This window comes from Olea europaea, chromosome 22 (assembly GCF_002742605.1).
Source record: "Olea europaea var. sylvestris chromosome 22, O_europaea_v1, whole genome shotgun sequence".
NCBI classification, from domain to species: Eukaryota; Viridiplantae; Streptophyta; class Magnoliopsida; order Lamiales; family Oleaceae; genus Olea; species Olea europaea.
Window position 1 is genome coordinate 13,253,951 of NC_036258.1, and position 21,330 is coordinate 13,275,280.

At 32.2% G+C, this 21,330-nt stretch overlaps 1 protein-coding gene across 6 annotated transcripts; it reads left to right on the top strand.

Moving 5' to 3' along the window:
• The first annotated feature begins 4,949 nt into the window (after positions 1–4,949).
• LOC111371760 (phosphatidylinositol N-acetylglucosaminyltransferase subunit A) lies at positions 4,950–20,260 on the top strand. Of its 6 annotated transcripts, none has more exons than XM_022993900.1 (11): positions 4,951–5,286; positions 6,114–6,219; positions 6,381–6,449; positions 13,984–14,129; positions 14,311–14,883; positions 15,366–15,520; positions 17,440–17,530; positions 17,698–17,814; positions 18,919–19,022; positions 19,748–19,838; positions 19,916–20,260. In XM_022993900.1, the coding sequence occupies exons 4-11, from the start codon at positions 13,998–14,000 to the stop codon at positions 20,012–20,014; spliced, it is 1,362 nt and encodes a 453-aa protein (XP_022849668.1). In that variant the 5' UTR covers positions 4,951–5,286; positions 6,114–6,219; positions 6,381–6,449; positions 13,984–13,997; the 3' UTR covers positions 20,015–20,260. The 6 variants fall into 6 exon arrangements, 5 of the variants coding, with proteins under 5 accessions (XP_022849668.1, XP_022849672.1, XP_022849671.1 ...); XM_022993904.1 differs by having other exon boundaries at positions 6,175–6,219; XM_022993903.1 differs by having other exon boundaries at positions 4,951–5,205.
• The last annotated feature ends 1,070 nt before the right edge of the window (positions 20,261–21,330 follow it).

A 21,330-nucleotide genomic window follows, 5' to 3' on the forward strand; every position in this document is an offset into this window, starting at 1 on the left:
TTCTTTTATAAATAATCCTAAAAATTCTATCTCTGTTCTAACTATCTCAACTTTCTTTTGAGAAAGTGTAATACCATATTTTTTCATAATATAACAAAATTTCTCAAGATATTAAATATGTCCATCAATGTTATTTGAATGAATAAGTAAATCATCTACATATGCAATACAGAAATGAGTAATTGAATTGATTACCTCATCCATCCTTTTTTGAAATGTATGTGGTGCATTTATCAATCCAAATAGCATTACATTCCATTCTTATTGTCCTAGAGGATTGGGTGTACTAAATGCAGTTAATGGTTTACTTTCTTCTGTAAGCATGATTTGCCAAAACCCTGACTTACAATCAAAATTTGAAAATATCTTTTTATTCTGTACTTGTTTAATAAGGGTGTCCTTATTTCGCAAGTAGTATCCATCAAATTTAGTAATTTCATTTAATTTTTTGTAATTTATTACCATTCTGGTTTTTCCTCTTTTTATCTCACTATGTTTTCTAACCATAAAGGCTGGACTGCTATGTGGACTTTTACTAGGCCTAAGTAATTTGGCTTCTAACAATTCTTTTATCTGGTCTTTAAATTCCTTTTGGTCATCTACACTATATTTCATTGGTTTGATGCTAACTATAGTATCTGGATTTGGTTAATTCTATTTTTGCCTTTACTTTGTCTGTATTCAATTTTTCTAAGGAATTTTCAGAATATGTTTCAGAAATTTCTTTTTTCAATTTTTTAACCTATTTTCTGTTGTCATTTTTAGGACTGTACCTGGGTTAAATTTTTCTGTACTTCAACATCCACCACACTGAGTTGAGGAACTCTGATAGTTTATGTTTGTATATGCAATGGTAACAGTCTTATTTATTTTTGGTGTAAATATTTTGTGTGCACAAGGAGTTGTGAACATATATTTATCAATATATTGTGTAAATGATGCATATTTTAATAGGAAATTTTGTCCTAATAAAATATTACATCCAATTGTGGTTGACACTTATATTGTATCAACAAATACTTCTCTAAAGAAAATTAGGAAAGGTACTTGCGTAGCCTATTTGCTGTATATTACCTTATTTCCACCGGCTGTTGTAGCGGTGACAATCTTCTTTGAATTATATTTCCAGTATTCAGATGGTAGTACATTTGGTAAGCATAAACTTATTGTACTTCCTATATCTAAGTAAGCATGAAATTTAATTCTGCAATAACTTTTATATTGAGTGTAATTTCAATATATGGACTTATGTGATTAATACTAATTACTCTTTCTATAATAACAATGATTTTATATTTTCATCTATTCTTGATATGATGATTGGATCATCATCAACTGTTATTTTTAAATATCCTTGGCAAATTTTATAAGGACTATGTTTCTCAAGAAAGTTCATTCCTAGTAATATAGGTGAACGTTCAACTCCATATAATTCATCTTTATATAGAATTATTTCTTTAGTATATTTTTTCTGACCCTCTCCCATAAGTATAAGAGGGAATTTAACATATTTTCTTATTTCAAGATTATTTCCTAAATAATTCTTGAATATATATGGTTATGGTATTTCAAAATCTATTAAATAACTAACAAATTTAGTATTTACATGACTTTTATCTACTCTAATGTCTATGAGGACAAGAAGATTCTTCTTATATCCTTCTTGATTTACATATCTTGTTTTGATGTAATATTGCAAACTTGATGGTTCAGCAATACTTAATTTTTTGAGTTTATTTATCTTAGAGTCTTGTCTAGAGGAGAATCTTGCAATAAGATTATCTCCTTCTAGGTTGACATTATTTCTTCTTATTAATTTTCCTTCAGAATTAATTTCCTGAGCTTGTTTGTGAAAATCAAGTATTATCTGTTCTGGTATAGCGACTCCATGTTTTTGGTATTTCCTAAGAGGTATGTATTATGCTAATTCCTCAAAATCTTTATATATGATAATATTATCAGCTATTTTTCTTAGATTGTTATGTTGGCTAGTACTAAAAGCAAAAATTGATTTTATGCTTATACTAATAGCCTTACTTTTTCGTAATATTTTCAAGTTTCTAATTCTATAATATAGATTGAAACTTTGATCAATATTTTCATCAATTAATGAAACTGAGTAATTTGGTTTTACTGTAAATATTATCTTTTGATAGACTAAATTTCCTACAACTGTTCCTAATAGAGCATCTATAGGATCTTGTAAGATTCTATTGTCCATACAATATATTTCTATTGGTATGTTCATACCTTCTCTAAAGAATCATTTTATCATTATCTGGACTCCTACTATCTCAATACATTTCAATTTGTTTCTTATGTTTTCCGAAATTTTGGATAACTTTTGTTTTACCCATTTTTTTGTAATTATGGGAATTCTTGCTCTTCCTATGGTATCTTTTATATTGATAGACATTTCTTTATAATTCATACTTATAATTGTTTTATTTACTCTTGATAGTATTCCTAAGAATTCTTGATGGAATACATCTTTTTCTTGTAAGTCTAACATTTTCTTGGTTATTCCTTTGTATTTTTTAATATCAAAGATAATTTCTTGATTTATACCTTCTATCGAGTCTTCAACTTCTTCAGTTGTTTCTACTTCTATTTCTAGATCTGCTTGTTGTATCTTCTGATTCATATATACTATCTCCTCAGAATCTTCCTCTGATGAGAATGTATCTAATTCATAAATGTTACTGCATTCATTACTTAAACCTCCAAAATATTTAATTGGTTCTATATCACTATCATCTTGAAATTTTTCATAAATTCTAAGAGTTTTTATATTCTGTCTATATTTCTTTTTAGGACATTGAGGGGCAATGTGTCCTTCTTCATTACAGATGAAACATCTATATTTTTTAATATTTCTTGATTTGAATTTTTTATTCCAATTTCTTTTCTTGAAATATTTTTTGTGTGGTCTAAAATTTCTTTTCCTGAATTTTTTGTAGTTTTTGAATTTTCTTTTATATTTCTTATATGGTTTATATTTCTTTTTATGGCATCCAAATTGTTCAATTTGACCTATATCTTTGTAACAACATAAGGAATTCTTTCTTATTTTGTATGTTTTTTTTATTTTCTAGAGCTTCTCTATACCACATACCTATTATTCTTTTTGTAAATTCAATTCTACTTTCAAAACTATCTATTTTTACTCATTCTTCTCCTAAAGGTAGTAATTTCTCATATTATTTTAATAACTTTATTCCCCATGGGAATGATAATTTTGTAAAATAAGAACTTAGTATATGTTTATTTTCTTGATAATCTCCTTGATTTAATATATAGTATAATTCTTCAAATTTACATGTATATCTTTCTAATTCACATGTATCATATATCTTTAAATTTTCCATTGCTATCATTCCTTCATTATATTCATCTTGTTTTCTATCTTCTTCATTAGAAGTATATTTATCTCCCAAGAACTCTGTTCTTAAGCCTTTTTCAAATTTTTTTAATAATTCTTGTATATTTTGATCATTTAAAGTATTCCTATTATCTAGTATTTCAGTTCTACTTTCTCCATCCTTTATTCTTCCTTTAATTATTTCTGGTAACTTTCTCCATCATTCAGAAACAATTTCTCTGAATGTATGTTCTATAAATCCAAAAGCTGTAGATGTTTCCCATTTATTAAATTGTATTGCTAAGTCTGTACTTTTCATCTATGTTTCAATAGCTTTATTTTTATCTACACAGTCTAGATCTAACCATATTCCTATTGTGTGGATTGGTTCATTATAAGAATTCATTGAATTTATTTCTTTTATGGATTGTTTTCTTATATTTCCAGTGTATATTTTCTGTATTTTTCTATATTGATTAATACCTTCCTTAAGAGGTATTGTTGTATAATAAGGATAATCGTATTCTTCATCACTACTGAATTCTATTTTTATATTTTGACTTGTTGATGGATTAGTATTCATCTTTGTTTTTTTTCATTTTTTCAGTTAATTCTTCTAACTGTTTTTTATATTCATCATACTCTTCACCAGTAGATTTTAAGAATTTTGGTTATAGTTCTTTTACATCTGTAATCATATATTGATTTTTTTCATGTTTTTTCCCTTTATTATTATCTTTTTGTGTTATCCTAAAATCTTGAGGTAAATTAATTATAATCCTATCTTTCACTTTAAGATTTTTATCTAAAAGAGCATTTCCTACCTGTAGATTATGTTCTAAATTTTCTAATCTTTTGTGTATATCCTCAAAACTTTCATTTGTGGTATTTTTAGGTAAGTAGGGATAACTTGATTTTTTATATTTTTCAACTTTTTAAAAAAATTCTTCAATTATATTTTCTTCATCTACTAAGTTCATCATAATTTTAGGTTTGTAACATGGTTCTGATACCAGCTCGTCGGAGCGAGTAGCAGAGGGGTTCGGATTTTGAATCCAATTAAATTCTTCATAAGTATTTAAAATATTGCAATAGAATTTATAAAATTCACTATTTTTTGCCAAAATCTGTTCTTTAATAATTATATTTAATTTGTTAATTCTTCTTTCCAGTTTAAGAATTTGTTTATGTATATTATTTTCTATTTTGATTGCTCTATTATTTATATAAACATTTTTATATTTTAATTTTGGATCTAAATATTCTGTAAAGAAACTCTTCAGATCTTCTTTTAAATAATTTAATTCATTATCTGTTGCATTTCTTAGATTAATAAAATTTTGTATGATATTTAGGGTTAAATTTATTAAAGATTCATGATCTATATTTCTTTGGGGTCCTAATTGTAGGTATTTATACATTGTAATGGCTTTGATTACAAATTCTCTATGAGGGGGTATTTTTGGAAAGATTATAATTCAAAGGCTATTCTTCAAATAATTATTTTTTAGGTCTAATCTCACAATTTACAATTCTATTTAGGCTATTAGCAGGTATTTCCTCATTCACCACTGCTACATTTTTCAAAAACGCAACAACAAAACACACCACAACAAAGCGCTCTTTGGGCCTTCGGCCTAGCCCAACCCAAACCCTCTCTGTCTCCTTCTCGCAGGCCGTCGTCCGCTACCCTCCGCCACGCTAGCTGATACCACTACTACGTCGGTGGCCGACCAAACCGAAAGTCGTCTTTGTCTAAATCTCTCTTTGGCCTCTCAACTAAAGCACTCTCTTACGCGGCGCCAGTCGCCCCCACCGCCACACCAGTTGCCGTCCACCACCCGGTCAGTCGTCTCCCATCTATCAATTGTATCAATTGTTTGTTCCATTGCCCAAAGACTGCTTCTTTGAATGTGCAGTAAAAGGTTGACATTTAACATTTTTTGGCTCCATGATATGAAGTATCTAGATTATGATGAATATATTCCTAGCTTTATCGTTTTAACAGGTTTTCCATGCTAGGATTCTAGATTCGAAGATAATTCTTGAAAGCTACCCTGCGTTATTATGTCATTTCCCAAATTGAGCAGCGGAAGATTGTAGATGGGCTTGTGTATTTGAAAAGATGTTGATTATCAACTTGCAATGCACTCCTTGGTTTTTGTCTAATATTTTTACACGGATTTCTATTGGACTTAATTGAATCTCAGCTGTAAAGTTGTCTTATAGCATTTTGTCTCTGTCATAGTTATCCTTTGTTTTCCCTTACATAGTTAATCGAATTGAAACTGAAGTGATGTTAAATTTTGTAATTAAAGTTGTAAGACAGCAGCGATGATAAACAAGCATATGCTTGACATATTAACTGATATATTACGCCTGTGTAGAAGTACTATATGGGGGTATAGAAACATTGTATATGAACTTATATAACCTGGAAGTTATGGTGTTTTGTCTTCTGACAGAAGTACTAAGTGTGGTGTAAAAACATTATCATTTATACTGGACATGTGTCTGTTGTACATGTCCACTCTAAACTGAATTTTTTTATTATGTTTCCTCTTGGAATGTTCCATGATATCTTAGTCAAATATTTGCTTTAGGTGGACGATGTACATGCTTCCTTCTGCCATTGAGGTTGCTAAATAGGACTGTTACCATCAACTTCACGATATATATTCTAAATGTATTGTGTTTGACTTTTCACCTTCTGTATTCTGGAGTGAGATTGCCATGATGATTTTATTTTCAGGTTGTGCTAGGTTCGATTTTGCATTATGATGAAATTCTAGCACTGTCTTTTCTTCCAACAGGATGAACGTTGCTCTAAGCTTAAGATCTATCCCATCTTTCAGAAGGTAATCTCTTAAATCCTTACTCATAACAAGGACCAACTGCAAAAGCAAAAAACGTACATGCACATCTTCCTTAAAGTTCCACGAGTTAATATAAACTACAAACAGATGCTGTGGTTTAATCAAGGATGCTTACTGCTGATGTCTTGCATGAAAATTTCTAGGTTTATTTGAGAGATATTTTGAGGAAACCAGAAATTGATGCTTTTGCTGAAGAATTGAAACCACATCAGGTTGCCTTCTGTCTTATTTTAAGATTTACACAATCTTGGCTTTGTTTTTATGGTATGTTCCAATCTTCGGGTTTGCAATTTGACTATATAACTATCTGGTACAATAGAGCAGATATGAAATTGTCGCTATAGGAAGGTTTACCATGTTTGTTAGTACATCTACTGGTTGGAGTTGATCCATTTATGTTGAATTGGGATTGGGACTTTAAGGATGTTAAGCTTTTTCTTTCCTCTTTGTTGAATTTTTATATCAGATTTCGTGAGAAATGAAGTATGGTCTACATGTCTTATATTTTGACTTGATAAGTAATCAATAGTCGTAAAGATATCTTTATTTTAAGAAGATGCCCTTTTAAGTTGATCATTGTCTGTTGTAGTAAAAGTAGTTGTAAAACCAAGATTGCTTTAGGTGAATTGTGACTGGATTTCTAAACTGTAGACTAGTTTGCATTCTTTCTAATAATTCGTATTGCCATGACAGTGTTACCTGATAATTCAATTGGTCATTATATACTAGATAATGCAGGAAATAGAACCATTGAGTAATAACTTGCAAATTATTGTAGCTTCTCATAGAAGCAACTTCATCGCCTCGAGATGCATGCTGCATCCAATAAAAAAAATATTTTTTTCTTCTTCTTTCATTAAGGGTATAATGGACATTTTGGTGTCAAATGTGGCCCTTTTTGCAATACTTATCAAAATTAGACACATTTCAATTAACAAGTATAGATTTGGACATTTTTGTAAATTCCCTTTAAATTTAGGATTTAAATTATGTAAATAGTTTTCTCGGGATTATAATAAGCTAGTTGAATTAGTTTGGACTATTTGATGATTATACAAATAAAATTGGTAAATAGAGATGGAAACTTAAGGGTTTAATATTAAAACCCAACTATTAAATATTGGTATATAATATTGTCTAGCACTTCCTTTATGAAATTGGGGGAAAATGGAGAGAAGAAACAAGAAGAAGAAGAAGAAGGAGGAGAAGGAGGAGGAGGAGGACACTAGCTCGAGCTCATCAATTTCTCCTTTAATTTAGAGTGATGAGTATAAGAAGGTTGAATTATTTTTTTGGTAATGGAAAATTTGCTAAAATTCGAAGTTTAGCAAGAATTAAAGGATGTTCATATGTATTTGAGGTATTAAACCATAATATTGCAAAGAATAATGTATATTGGAAGATTGGTGTTGAAGTGGAAGAAATATGAAATAGGTTTGTGATAGGCCTCCAATTCTAGAAGAGCCTGAAAGAGTGTAGCAACACTGTTTTTTGATCATCGCAAGCTGGAAAGGGGCAAGCAGCTAGAATGATCTATAAATAGAGGGGCATATTGTAGTAGTAGGTAGGCAAGAGTTGAGTGGTAGGAGTCTAGTTTGTCAGTTTCTACTTTATATTTCCCTGTAATTGCTTTCAGAATTCAATAAACAGTCCTTTGTTCGTATTTTCTCCGGTTAGAACCTTAACAATTGGTATTAGAGTAGTTCCTCCCGATGGCACTGAAAAAGACATGGTAGGGTGGATATAGTGGAAAAGGAAATGGAAGAACTAAAGGTTGAGATGCAATGCCTTCTCGGTTTGGAGAGATCGGTGGATCAGGTAGCCTAAAACATGGCCAAAATGTTGCAATTAATGGAAGAAACAAGGTAGACAATGCAGCATGCTAACTTGAGAATAGGAATTGGTGGAAGCTTGGAAGGGAGAGGGCTCAGGTAGTGTTGCTGAAGGACCCATTCAACAGAACAAACAACCTGAGATCAGAGCGAATCTACATACCTTAGATAGGGGAAAATGGCCATAAGGTTCGAGTGAGTCCATTTATGAGAAACTTGTTACGCGTTTCATAGAACGTAATTATACCGCAGTATATGATGTCAAGTTTTGTAATATAACAATGGAGTTAAGGATATCGAACCAACAATGATTGATATTTAATTTCTATCAAGTACTATAATTGTATAGCTCTTATTTATCTTGACGAATTAATTTTAGAATCAATGATTTTAACTGAGTTATTGTGATGAATGTGGTAACTAATTGAACAAATAAATGCAAGTTGGAAGAATAATCAAGATGAGAAAGCATAGGATTATGATTTTACTTAACTATTAAATATGATTCTTAATTATATAATTATTTCTAATCAATTTTTTCAAGTTTATAAGCAAGAACAATAATTTAATTCTACTGCGAGAAACTTGTTACGCGTTTCATAGAACGTAATTATACCGCAGTATATGATGTCAAGTTTTGTAATATAACAATGGAGTTAAGGATATCGAACCAACAATGATTGATATTTAATTTCTATCAAGTACTATAATTGTATAGCTCTTATTTATCTTGACGAATTAATTTTAGAATCAATGATTTTAATTGAGTTATTGTGATGAATGTGGTAACTAATTCAACAAATAAATGCAAGTTGGAAGAATAATCAAGATGAGAAAGCATAGGATTATGATTTTACTTAACTATCAAATATGATTCTTAATTATATAATTATTTCTAATCAATTTTTTCAAGTTTATAAGCAAGAACAATAATTTAATTCTACTGCTCTTGAGTGCCGAGTAAAAATTATTCCTATATTTCAATTTCAATATCTCTGTTCCGAATTAAAATCTAGCAATTATGAAGTTCATGGTCTTAGGTTGAATGTGTTTCAAAGATTCTATACTCTCTCTTTTAATTTATAAAATTTTGGTTGTGTTATTCTATGATCGTGCCTAAATCTTTCTCTCTCAAGTATTGAAATTTAAAGCATCTAATTATTCAATTAGTGACCAAATAATTTAAAGTATTAAGAATAAATAACAAATAAACATGATTGAAAAATTTCAAATAAATAATTATCTAATTATGAAAACATAATCTCAAGTTGGTTACATCAGACTCTAGATATGGAGTTTAGTTAATGACTATAGAAAGAGATATAATCAAATTTATAATAAAAAACATGTAGAGAAGAAGAAAGATAAAACTATTTTAGTGGTTGAATCGATCCTCTTTTTGATGTTCTTCTTGCTTTCTTGATAATTTCTTGTCTCTTGTCCTGCTGAATTGTAGAATAGAAGTGGTCTCTAGGGTTGTATTTATAGTATCTTGAAGTCTTGGAAGAGTTGGGATCGGATTGGCATTGAAAAGAAGTCCAAGAGAATTAAAACCGCTCGCCCAGCAGCGTTCCTTGGCACTGCGATTTCTCTTCTCTCTCGAGACTGGGCGCTGGGATATCCTGATTGTGGCGTGTTGGTGCCCATTTTCGTGATAAAAATCAACACTGTATATCCTTTAGCCCCCTTTTGGTCCCCATTATTTGATGTTAAATTTTTTGAAATAGTGTTTTTTTTGAGAATGTGGAGTTGAAAAAGAAAGAAAAGCTTTTGGTTTATGGATAATATTATTTTATTGAAAAATGTGTGGTAAAAAATGAGATAGAAAAACGTATTATAAATTTAATGGGTCTCAAATGGGGGCTTAGTACTTTTATCATAACTTTTTCTAGTGTGCCCCAACGCCCATTTTCTGATAAAAAATAAGCACTGCGCATCGTTCAGTATTTTCATCATACTTTTTTCTTTTGATATCCGATTAAGGCAATTCAAAGTGTGTAGGAAAGATAACTCAATTAGTTACAACTTTACTTCAGATTGCTTTTTCCATTTCCAGCGTTTACTATGTTACAAATGTGTCTCAATCTCTCTGGCTAAAAATTTGGAACTTGTGCAGTTGAAAAATGATTTATGAAAATATTTTGATCATATTTAAGTCATTTTTGACTTCTAATTGCATCCGATTGACTCTTAACAATCTTTAATTATCGCTTTATAGTCTGAATAAATTATTGAAAAATTGTAATTGAGTTCTTAAACTCTGGATTTCACCATTTTTTGTCGTTATTCACTTCTTTCTTTCAATTTAGCTTCCAATAATCGCGTTCTACCTAATCAACATCAACTTCTCATTGATTCATGTCACTCTTTTCTCCAAATTTTTTATCATTAACACCAATTCATCTAACCTTTAAAACAATACAAAAACACAAATCAAAACGTTCCAAAACTTATAGAAATAAACTGAATATCAGGATTAAATGGTATCAAAAGCATGAGTGCAATACATTCATCAACCCACAGTAAGCGTGGAGCAGAACAGAGACGAGGATAATTGGTGATGAGTGCGAGAGTCTGAAATGACAACTTTTAGCGCGGAAAAGTTAGATGGTTGGCTGTTCCTAGTGGAGAGATGCTTCGTGGTCAATGGTTAGGCAGAATGGGAAAAATTAGGAGCAATTGCCGTGAGTCTAGATGAAGATGCATTGTTATGGCTCAAGTGGACGGAGGCGCCAATGTAGATGTGGCAATGGTTCCAACAGCAACTCTAGTTGCACTTGAGACCAACTCAAGAAGAAAGCTTATGTGAGAAGTTTTTGGCCATCAATTAGGTTGGAATGGTGGCGGAATTCCTGTGAGAATTTGAAATGCTTGCAACTCCGTTGAAGGGAATTTTAGATGAAGCTCCGGAGAGTACAGTCGTAAATGGATTGCAACCAAAGATAAGGGCTGAAGTGAGGTCCTTTGGGCCAAATTATTGAAATAGCCCAGAAGGTGGAAGATAACAATCTTATAATTATATCGACCCAAGACTCCACATCCTAAGTGACCATCAAAAGCAACCCACCCAATACGTTTAGGGTCGAAGAGGCCAAAAATGTTCGCGACAAAAACGATCACCGTGGGGGAGAAAACATCCTGTAATTAGCTAAAATTTATGGTCAGGTGCTTGACAGATGCTAAGTTGCAGATTAGACGAGATAATGGCTTGTAGAGCTGGACATGGTCCGGTCCGGTTCGATTCTAACAAGAATCGAACTTGACCCGAAATTTTCGGGTATTTACTAAGTGGAACTGTCGGGTCCAAATTTAATTATGGAACTCTTTGGGCTCGGTTCGGTTCCGTTCCTAGGTTTTGTAATATAATTAAAATTTTTAATATTTACAAAGCTATATTAATTCAACGAATGATATATTCAATATTAGCTCTTACAAAATGATGTAGTCCAATTTTTTGTGTCTTTTGCATCTCTCTTTGCTAAGTTCTTCATAAATTTGATTGTTAAAATCACAAAAAAAGGAAGATAATGAGCTCACAATAATTAAGAGGGGCGTTGTCGAGTTTCAATTCGATTTCTTTAGAACGGTAGAAATGGTATTATGTTAGAGTAACGAATTTGGATAAAATTTAGACTAATTTGATTAAGTTGGCTTTGAACTGGAAATTAGAAATAGGAAAAATCATATTTTTGGGTTTGAGTTAAATTAAGTAGTTAGCAAATTTATTGAGAAAAAATAAAATAATTTGGTTTATTTAAAATAAATTAATTAAAAAAATTAGGGACATTTGGTTCTTATTCAATTTTTCGGTTCTTGATCTATAATAGAGAACCGAACCAAACCCATCGCTTCAAGATTCAGATACTCATTCGGGTATTTAACTTAAGAAAAACCACTCGGTTCGGAAGTTTTGTCAAACCTTAATGGCTTGTGCTTTAGGTATGGAAAAAAGTACACGATGGGCCACTAGTGCCAGAATGGCAAGCTGCGTGTGCTGTTGGTAGAAAGGGACGATGGAGAAGAAGAGAAAGGACATTACCAATTACAACATTGTGTGGGGGATGGGCAAGTCTGTTAAGAGATAGGGAATTTGTAAAGTAGTAATAGTTGAGTTGAAAGGTTGACAATTGTGGGAAATTTCTTGCCTTTGGAGCTAGGTTGTATCGATGTAGTGCTAGGAATGTAGTGGCCGGGTAGTTTGGGAGATAAGAAGGTGAATTGGAAGCGGTTAACCATGCGATTTGGAATGGAGAAAACAAGATTTACATTGAAGGGAGACACAGGGCTTCACAAGACAGGAGTTTCCCGTAAAACTAAGGTAAGAGCCTTACAAAATGAAGATGGAGAAGCATGGGTCGAACTAGGAAGCCAATTGTTTCCATCCCATCGTGATGCAAATTTAGAAGGGAATGTAGAACCCGATCAAGTCTTGGGAAAACGAATGGGAGGTGAAGTATTGATAAAATGGAAAGACTGTCCTACAGTCGAGGCTTCATAGGAAGAAGTTGATTTTATACTGCAACGCTTCCCTGACTTCCATTTTAAGGACAAGATGTCTTTGAAATCGGGGGTGATGATAGGCCTCCAATTCTAAAAGGCCCAGGAAGAATTGAGAAGAATGTGCAGCAACAGAATTCTGTTATTGTGGCAAGTTAGGAAGGGGGCAAGCAGCTAGAAAGGATCTATAAATAGAGGGGCAAACCCAAGTGGTAGGCAGGCAAGAGTTGAGTGGTAGGGGTCTACTTAGTCTGTTTTTACTTCTCTTTAATTGCTTTCAGAATTCAATAAACGGTCATTTGTTCTTATTTTTTCCAGTTAGAACTTTATCACATTGTAAATTAAATCTTAAATCATTAAATTGTTGTGTATATATGAAACCAAGCACTTGATTTATGATGAATTAGAGTGATATAAGGATTTGAGGTGTGATTTTGGTATTTTTTTTATCCCATTTCTTACATTTTAAAGCAAAATTCCCCACTTGTGCTACTTTTGAAATCTGCCCAGAAAGTGCTGTTTTTGTCAATGGTTTTGGTGAGAATTTAAAATTGACATCATATTTCAATAGTTTCGAAGTGTAGTGCTATTTTTGTCAATCTTCTGGTTTTCTCGGATTTTTTAGTATGAAAACCAAACTAAGTGTCAAATGCTGGGGATTAGGTGTTAAAATAACTCATGTAAGGGAGTTACATGTTATTAGTGACCTTAATTGGGATTATGAGGTTGATAATTAAAGATATCAAGTTCTTATTGGTTAACCCTTATTCCTAATATTCCTAATGATAAGAATAATGCTTGAGCCACATGTATGAAAAGATATGATCACTTGGAAAATGCCATAATTTGATATGAGGAGGTGACTAGAAGATTGAAGCCACGTGTAGTTGAATCTAATCTCATTTAATAACTTGGTGAATGGAAAAACTTATTTTCAGGAAATATGTATTATTTGTCATTAGTTCATAAATTTTATATGAAATGTTTATTTATTATAGTGTTTATAGTAAAGTATACAAGTCGTGAAAGTTACTTATTTTATATAATTGACTTGACATCATGATTTTCAGAATAAATGGATTTTTATAAATAAGCAGTTATTTTTAAAGTTAAATTTACTTCAGTTAAATCGTTTCATCGTCATAACTATTAGTACTAAATGTTTGAATGTATGTAAAGTTAATTTTAAAACCATCAGAAGGTACCATTGTGATTTTACTTGATTTGCACTAGTGTAATTTGATGAATTCTCTTTTCATTTTCTCGAATCGCGTTGGATTGAGATGTTCTTTAACATGTATAAACGATGTGTATGATCGTTAGCATAAAACTATTTTCATGTGAGTTTAATTGTACCCAATTTGCATCTTGTAACTTAGTCTTGATAGCATAGAATGATTATTTGGGTTGCTTGCAGGTTTTTGAGATACAATGTCAAAGAAGATGAGCAATCAAGAAAAACATAGAATCTTGATGGTATCAGATTTTTTTTATCCCAACTTTGGTGGTGTAGAGAATCACATTTATTATCTATCGCAGTGCTTGATTAAGCTCGGCCACAAGGTAAGTGAAAACATGAATATTTCAATGATCTAATTTTATAATTTTTTGAATTTTTCTTCTTAAATGGATGAGAAATTGAAATTCTTTCCAAAATTCGTCCTCTCTTATTTGCCTGTACTAAAATCAAGTACTACAAGGAAGATGGATTTTAGGTGACTTGCTGTTAAATTCTACATCTCAGGTGGTTGTTATGACTCATGCTTATCAAAATCGATCTGGAGTGAGGTATATGACCGGGGGGTTGAAAGTTTATTATGTGCCGTGGAAACCATTTCTTATGCAGAATACATTGCCCACATTTTATGGGACACTTCCAATAATAAGGACGATTTTGATTCGGGAAAAGATATCATTGGTGCATGGACATCAAGCCTTTTCAACTTTATGCCATGAAGCTTTAATGCATGCGCGCACTATGGGATACAAAGTTGTGTTCACAGATCATTCGCTATACGGATTTGGTGATGTAGGAAGTATTCACATGAACAAGGTTCTGCAGTTCACTTTAGCAGATGTGACTCAGGCTATTTGTGTTTCTCATACGAGTAAAGAAAATACAGTTTTGAGATCAGGACTGCCACCTGAAAAGGTTTTTGTTATTCCCAATGCTGTCGATACTGCCATGTTTAAGCCTGCTGCAGAGCGACTTAGCAATCGTGAAATTGTAATTGTTGTGATAAGTCGATTGGTCTACCGAAAAGGAGCAGATCTGCTTGTTGAAGTTATCCCTGAAGTGTGCCGTTTGCATTCCAATGTGAGTATATTTTACATTTTTTTTCCCAATTAGCCTACTTGTGAAGTTTTTAAGTATTTCGCTTGTCCTCAAGGATGTCATTCATTATTCTTATTTGTTGCTTCACTTCGTCACTGTTTCATCACAATTAAATCTTTAAGTTTCGTCTATGCTGTGAGTGTCCATGTTTTTCATGATTGTAAAATTTAGACTCGTTATGAATATCAGGACTCAGTCTCCTCTATTTTACCTATACCTATACCTCTCTCTCTCTCTCCATATAAATTACAAACACACGCACACACACACACACAAATATGGCCTTCATTTTTATTTGGACAGAAAAGGTAAGAGAGCATGAACATTGGCAATCATAACTTAACATGTCAGGAAGCCTTTTCTAGCTTTGAACTTCCCTTTCCATTAATTATAGTTTTGTACTGTGCATGTCACTCATACAATAACTTTGTATGACTATATCTCTCACGGATGCATGTGACAAGGTACGCTTCATTATTGGAGGAGATGGACCTAAAAGAGTGAGGCTGGAAGAAATGAGGGAAAAACACTCTCTTCAAGATCGAGTAGATATGTTGGGTGCTGTCCCACATGCTAAAGTACAGTCTGTTTTGATAACTGGCCATATATTTTTAAACAGGTATCTAACTTCTTTATTTTAGTTTGTTCAAGTATGTCAAAAGAGACACCACTTTTATTACCTATTTCAATCAGTTTTCTTACTTTTGAAGAATGGTTTAATTTGCTTGAGTTAGAATAGGAGATCTATTTAACTCTATCTTATATTCTAGTATAGCTAGGAATTAATGTTGTCATAGGATAATATTTTACTCTTCCTTTTATCTATAGGATTGCTCTAGTATATTTAGGATTGATTATATGATAAAATCAGCCTAAGCACTTGTTTGGGAGGTCTTGAAATTATAAACACTTTTTGATCAAATCTACCGTTTATCCACAACATTTTGTAAGATCTGATTATAATTTACCCCGGTTATATATACCTCCCAAATAAACGCTAAAGTTTAACTATTTCTAAATGCTTGTAACAGTGAGTTTGATGCCCTTAATGCATATTTTGAACCTTGGTAGAGGCATGGAGACATGCATGAGATTTGAGCGTACCCATTTATACGAGGATAAGCCGAAGTTTTTCGTTTTAGTCTAGTCAGCATATGGCGACTTCCAAAAATAAAGATTGAATGAAATAATATTTAGACTGTTGACTATTTATTTTTCGCCAATAGAGAAGGCTTTAATAGTTGTTTATCTCATGAAATTATCCCCTATATGGAGGTACCAATGAAAGAGAACAAGAAAGTCCCAGCAATTTGGTGTAGATTGAACTGGTTTTTATTTTTATTTTTTATGTTATACTAGCCTTTTGTGGCTTAAAAGAAATTATGAGAACCTGTTTCATTGACGGTGATGATAGAGGTGCTGAAACAGTTTCTATTTGATGAAATTACTTCATCTTTAAGGGTGGCATCCACCGAGAATCAATAAGTCAGGATACCTTTAAATAGTAAATATCTTGGGACACTGAAATATTGTTCCCTCAATTCAGCAAAAAATCCGCTTCCTTTCCCCCCTTTCATTCTATTCCCATCTCTTTGATACCCTTACAAGATGTAGGAAAAGCATGGTTTATTCCCTCGCCATTTTTTATGTTTGATCATTTCTACCCACTTGTGAAATAAATGTTTTGGGCTGTTTTCTTCAGTTTTAAGACGATAAAGCTAAAGAGTTTGAATCTATTGGAAGAGGAGTCAAGGCGTTAATGGATGGGCATTCCACATTTGTCTCGAGCTGAAAGAAGAAAGAAGGAAAATTATTGGAACAAAGTATCAGGACTATGCTTTAGTGTGGACAACATACCAAAGATGGTCTTTTGGAGATTTTTGGAATTTTTAATGGTCAAGGGTAATGTGTTGAAGAATTAGACTTGATGCTGTGTGCTGTTAAGAATCTAAAGAACTATTTGAAGATGTGGGCTGAAGTTCAAATTCCTATATCTTAAGAAAGTAGAAACTACCCGTATACCAGGAAAGCCATGGCATTGAACATAGAATTGACAGAGCATGACCTGATCTGAGTGCGCTTGAGATTACCAATTTTTTGAGGGGAAAAATAATTCTTAAAGGTGTATCATGGATGTGATAACTTTCATGCTGGCAAAGTCACCCTTTGGAAACATACCAAAACCATTGGCCTCTAGAAGTATCATAAATCTTGCCTAAAATTTACTAATTTTATTCTAGCCTAAAGGTAGAATTTGTTCTTGACTCGACTAGGTTCAACTTGGCCAGAATATCTTCCTGTGGAGCTAGCTTGAGGCTTGTTTTATGCATCATACATTGACTTAAAAATAAAATGTAATATAGACGGCTCCCCTCTTTCATTATATATCAAATAAAAGATCTGGAAACTAAGATTTGCAAATCCCTAATACTGTTTAGAGTTTTCATAAAAACTTATACTTTACATTCATTTTTTCCTTTATATATTACATCTCAGATTTCTTTAGCAGTTTTACCTGATTTTTGTCCATTTTGTAAGTTCTTTAACAGAAGCATTTTGTATCGCCATACTGGAAGCAGCTAGTTGTGGATTATTGACAGTCAGCACACGTGTGGGAGGCGTCCCAGAGGCATGATCATTATCCATTTTCTCTTTGCTCAACTAGTTTGATGGCTTCTTCAATTGTGCTAGTATTGTGTGGGGATGGGATTTTTACCAATGCTGGCTTTCTGAAAATTCTGGAAACTTCTAGTTGTGTGTTCAGACTTCTGAAATGTTTACCTTCTTGTTTTGTAGGTTCTTCCAGATGATATGATTGTTCTTGCAGAGCCGGATCCAAATGACATGGTACAAGCAATTACAATGGCTCTCCATATACTTCCCCAGATTGATCCACAAGCAATGCACACTCGGGTGAGTTCTATGAAGCAAAAAAATTGTCACATTTTTACCATCTTGGCTTAGGCACTTAATAACCAGATCCTTTTCTGTTAAAAAAACCATCCCTAACTTCCTGTGACATCTGATGAAGTTTAAATCAAGGCTGTATCTACTGCTTTGTGTTAAATGTCAAAACTGCTATTTTATTCAATTTAATGCCATTTGACCTTCATCTTCTCATAGCTGAACCCTCTCCGTGATTTCCTCCTCTCCCTCACTCTTTTGTTCATAAGAAATGTTTTAATTTGCTCGTGTTCCTACCGAGGTCTGCATGGCATTGATTCTGAAATCATGCAACACGAGATCAAACGTATGCACAAACAGATGAGATAATTTTGCCAATAACACTCATTTTTCCACCAATGTGATTCACTTAAACCAATCATTCTCCACATCACCACTTCCTTATATTCTCTGAATTCACAAATCATACATAGGGTTTCTACAGAAACACTTATCCATGAACCAATTTTTCTTATCTTGTTCATGCATGTGTCAATGATACAGGTTGAAGTTAATTATTTGTATCAAGTAGTTATGAAACAAGTCCAATATTGATAAAATCGAATGTTGGTCATTTACATAGCTATTTCTAGCAGAGTTTAATGGCGAGAGATGGCCCTTGACTATGGAAAACTTGTAATAATTATCTTACTATTACACATCTATTTTGCATACCCCATTGTCTCAAAATTGAACCTACATCCTTCGTATGAGTTGACAGATATTTTTGAAAGCGTCATTGGTATGCCAACCATAAAGTAAGATGGAGTAACCAATTATGTCCGGGTGTGATTATCATTGCTGGCAAGTTATTTAAGGATATAAACCATATGGTAACCTTCTATCTTTGTCTCAAGACTGTCTGCTCTGATAAAGAATATATTATTTTCACTCAGCTAAATACCCAAGAATGGTGGTTTAATTTTTAATTGAGCACATAATGTGTCAGTGACCTTAATTACAAGGGATTAAAGTCTATTTCCTTTTCTGAACAGGGTTGAAAATCTAATTTCCCCATGTAAATATGTCAAACAGATTAGTGAGATTAATTTTTTCTAATTTATTTTTGAACAGATGAAGACGCTGTACAGTTGGCATGATGTTGCTAGAAGGACAGAGATTGTTTACGATCGTGCTTTGAGATGTTCCAGTCAGAATCTCTTAGAACGGCTATCAAGGTATGATTGGAAGACTTGTGTGGTAACTTTTCAGTTTCCCAGGTGTATTTCCAAAGAGGCAAATAAATACATAGAATAATACGTAAAAAAGAAACAAAAAGTTAATGGCTTAACATTTTATGGAAAAAATCTGTTTGCATAGACATGAATTTCTTGTTACTGATCACATAAACTTTCTTATCTGCAATCCCCTTGTGGTTTTGAAGCAAAGCACCCTGGTCTTGATTCACTATCCGGCTTTATATTGAGTGATGACAAATGGTTTATATGAAATGAAAAAATAAACCTCTATATAAATTTATAATCTGCCTAGAATGCTGTTGTCGTCGTGAAAGCCTTGGTTCATGGACGTGCTTCTTAGAATTGCCAAAGCAAATAAAAATTCTGTAACTGGGAATTGGTCTCTTCAAAGGATTTGTATATGGGCTATTTCCTTCCAATGTCATCATTAACTTCCCTTTCCTAGAATATACGAACTGATCGTTTGTTAATTCATGATCTTATATACATTATGGTGATTGAATAGTATTTTCTCATTAATCCGGGAGATAATCTGTTAAGTCTCATTTCACTTTTATGCAACCTTGGTGGTTCATAGTTCAGACAGGAGGATGTAAAAGATTGGGTAGGCACATTTTATTCGAATCCTGTTCCCCAAAAAAAAAAAAAAAAAAAAAAAAAAAAGTTTGAACCGATAAAAGTTATCGCGATGTATGTTTTTCTAGGTACCTTCCATGCGGTGCTTGGGCGGGCAAGCTCTTCTGCCTGGTCATGATAATTGATTTTTTGTTCTGGCATCTCTTGCAACTATTGCAGGTAATCTTGCAACTCTTGGTTTCACAATTTAATTTATTTACTTAGAGGAGTGGTAATCTTTGGCAATTTTACAAAAGCCTGACAGAGACATCGAGGTTGTACCGGATTTTCGTCTAACAGATCACCAACGAGGCGAGACATCACAGGATTTTAATATCGATGATAGCTTGAGATAGTTCTGGGATTCAAACATAAGATTGATTACCATTATTTAGATTAAACCTTTATTTTTTTAATGGTTTGATAATGGTTCTATCCTGTTCAAATGGTCGTGGAGCTATTTTATCTGTATCTTTTCTTTTTACTGTTTGTTGCATTTCGACTTTTCAATCTTTTCAATTTTTTTCTTTTCCCAACCGAACATTTACCTCTGCAACTGAGAGGAAAAAGGGGGAGAGGATGTAAAGAAGAAATTCCTGTTAGCTTGTTTTATTAAGTGGTTGATTGCTTTAATAAAATAGTATTACACGTAAATTAAAAAAAATTTCTTCTTTTTTATTCATACGTTCTTGAAAAAACCACTATTTAAAAATACTTGTGTTCTCAATCTAAGCTATTTTATAATTAGAAAGAAATATTTCTCTTTCAAATTAGTTTAGTTAGATTTGATAGTCGATCGGTGGGACATTCAAATGTCGATAAATCACAAAGTAATCCAATCATCAGCAACTAGAAAGGAGATTTATATTCTTTTTGGCTAAAATTATTAATAATTTATAATTTTCAATTAAAATCATTCATTAATTTTAATGAGACGTTCATCATTGCTATTCACTTATTATCTATACATTTCGTGAAATCAACTACTATTCTTTCTTATAAGCTAGCTACTAATAATTTTATCCGAACAATCTCTCTTAGGATTTCCTAAAATGAAACTCATAATTTCCAATCATGGCCAAACTTGAATACACATTCACAATTACTATTCACGGATAAGTATTTTATTTTTGATTTCACGAAAAAGCATTTTCAGTACACTATTTCTTTTTCATAAATAACAATTCATATCTTGAAATAAGTGCTTGTTTGGATTTCATTATATTTTAAAGTCGAATTTTAATCTTGATTATACATTTTATAGGACTCATACTTACTTTTCACTTATACATCACTCATTTCTATAACATATTAAATTTATAGTGAAAGCCAAATAAGAACAAATATAATGTCTTATAGAATTTTAATATTTTAGTAATTTGCTCGTCAAAGATAAAAAAATAAATGGATAAATGGTGCCGGACGCAATTTTGAAGCCAGGCGAAAGCCTTACTGCATTTGAGAAGTTCGTAGTATTTAGTCCCTGTTTGGCCGATTTTTTATTTTTTGTTTGAAAAAATGAGTTTTGAATAGTAAATATTGAGAGAGTGTATGGTTAAAAGTAAAGAAAAGTTTCGATTTTACGTTATGAATACTTTATTGTGAGAATGTATGATTGAAAATAAGAATTAAAAAAAAAAATGATTATCAAATGAGTTCTTGGTTTTGATGA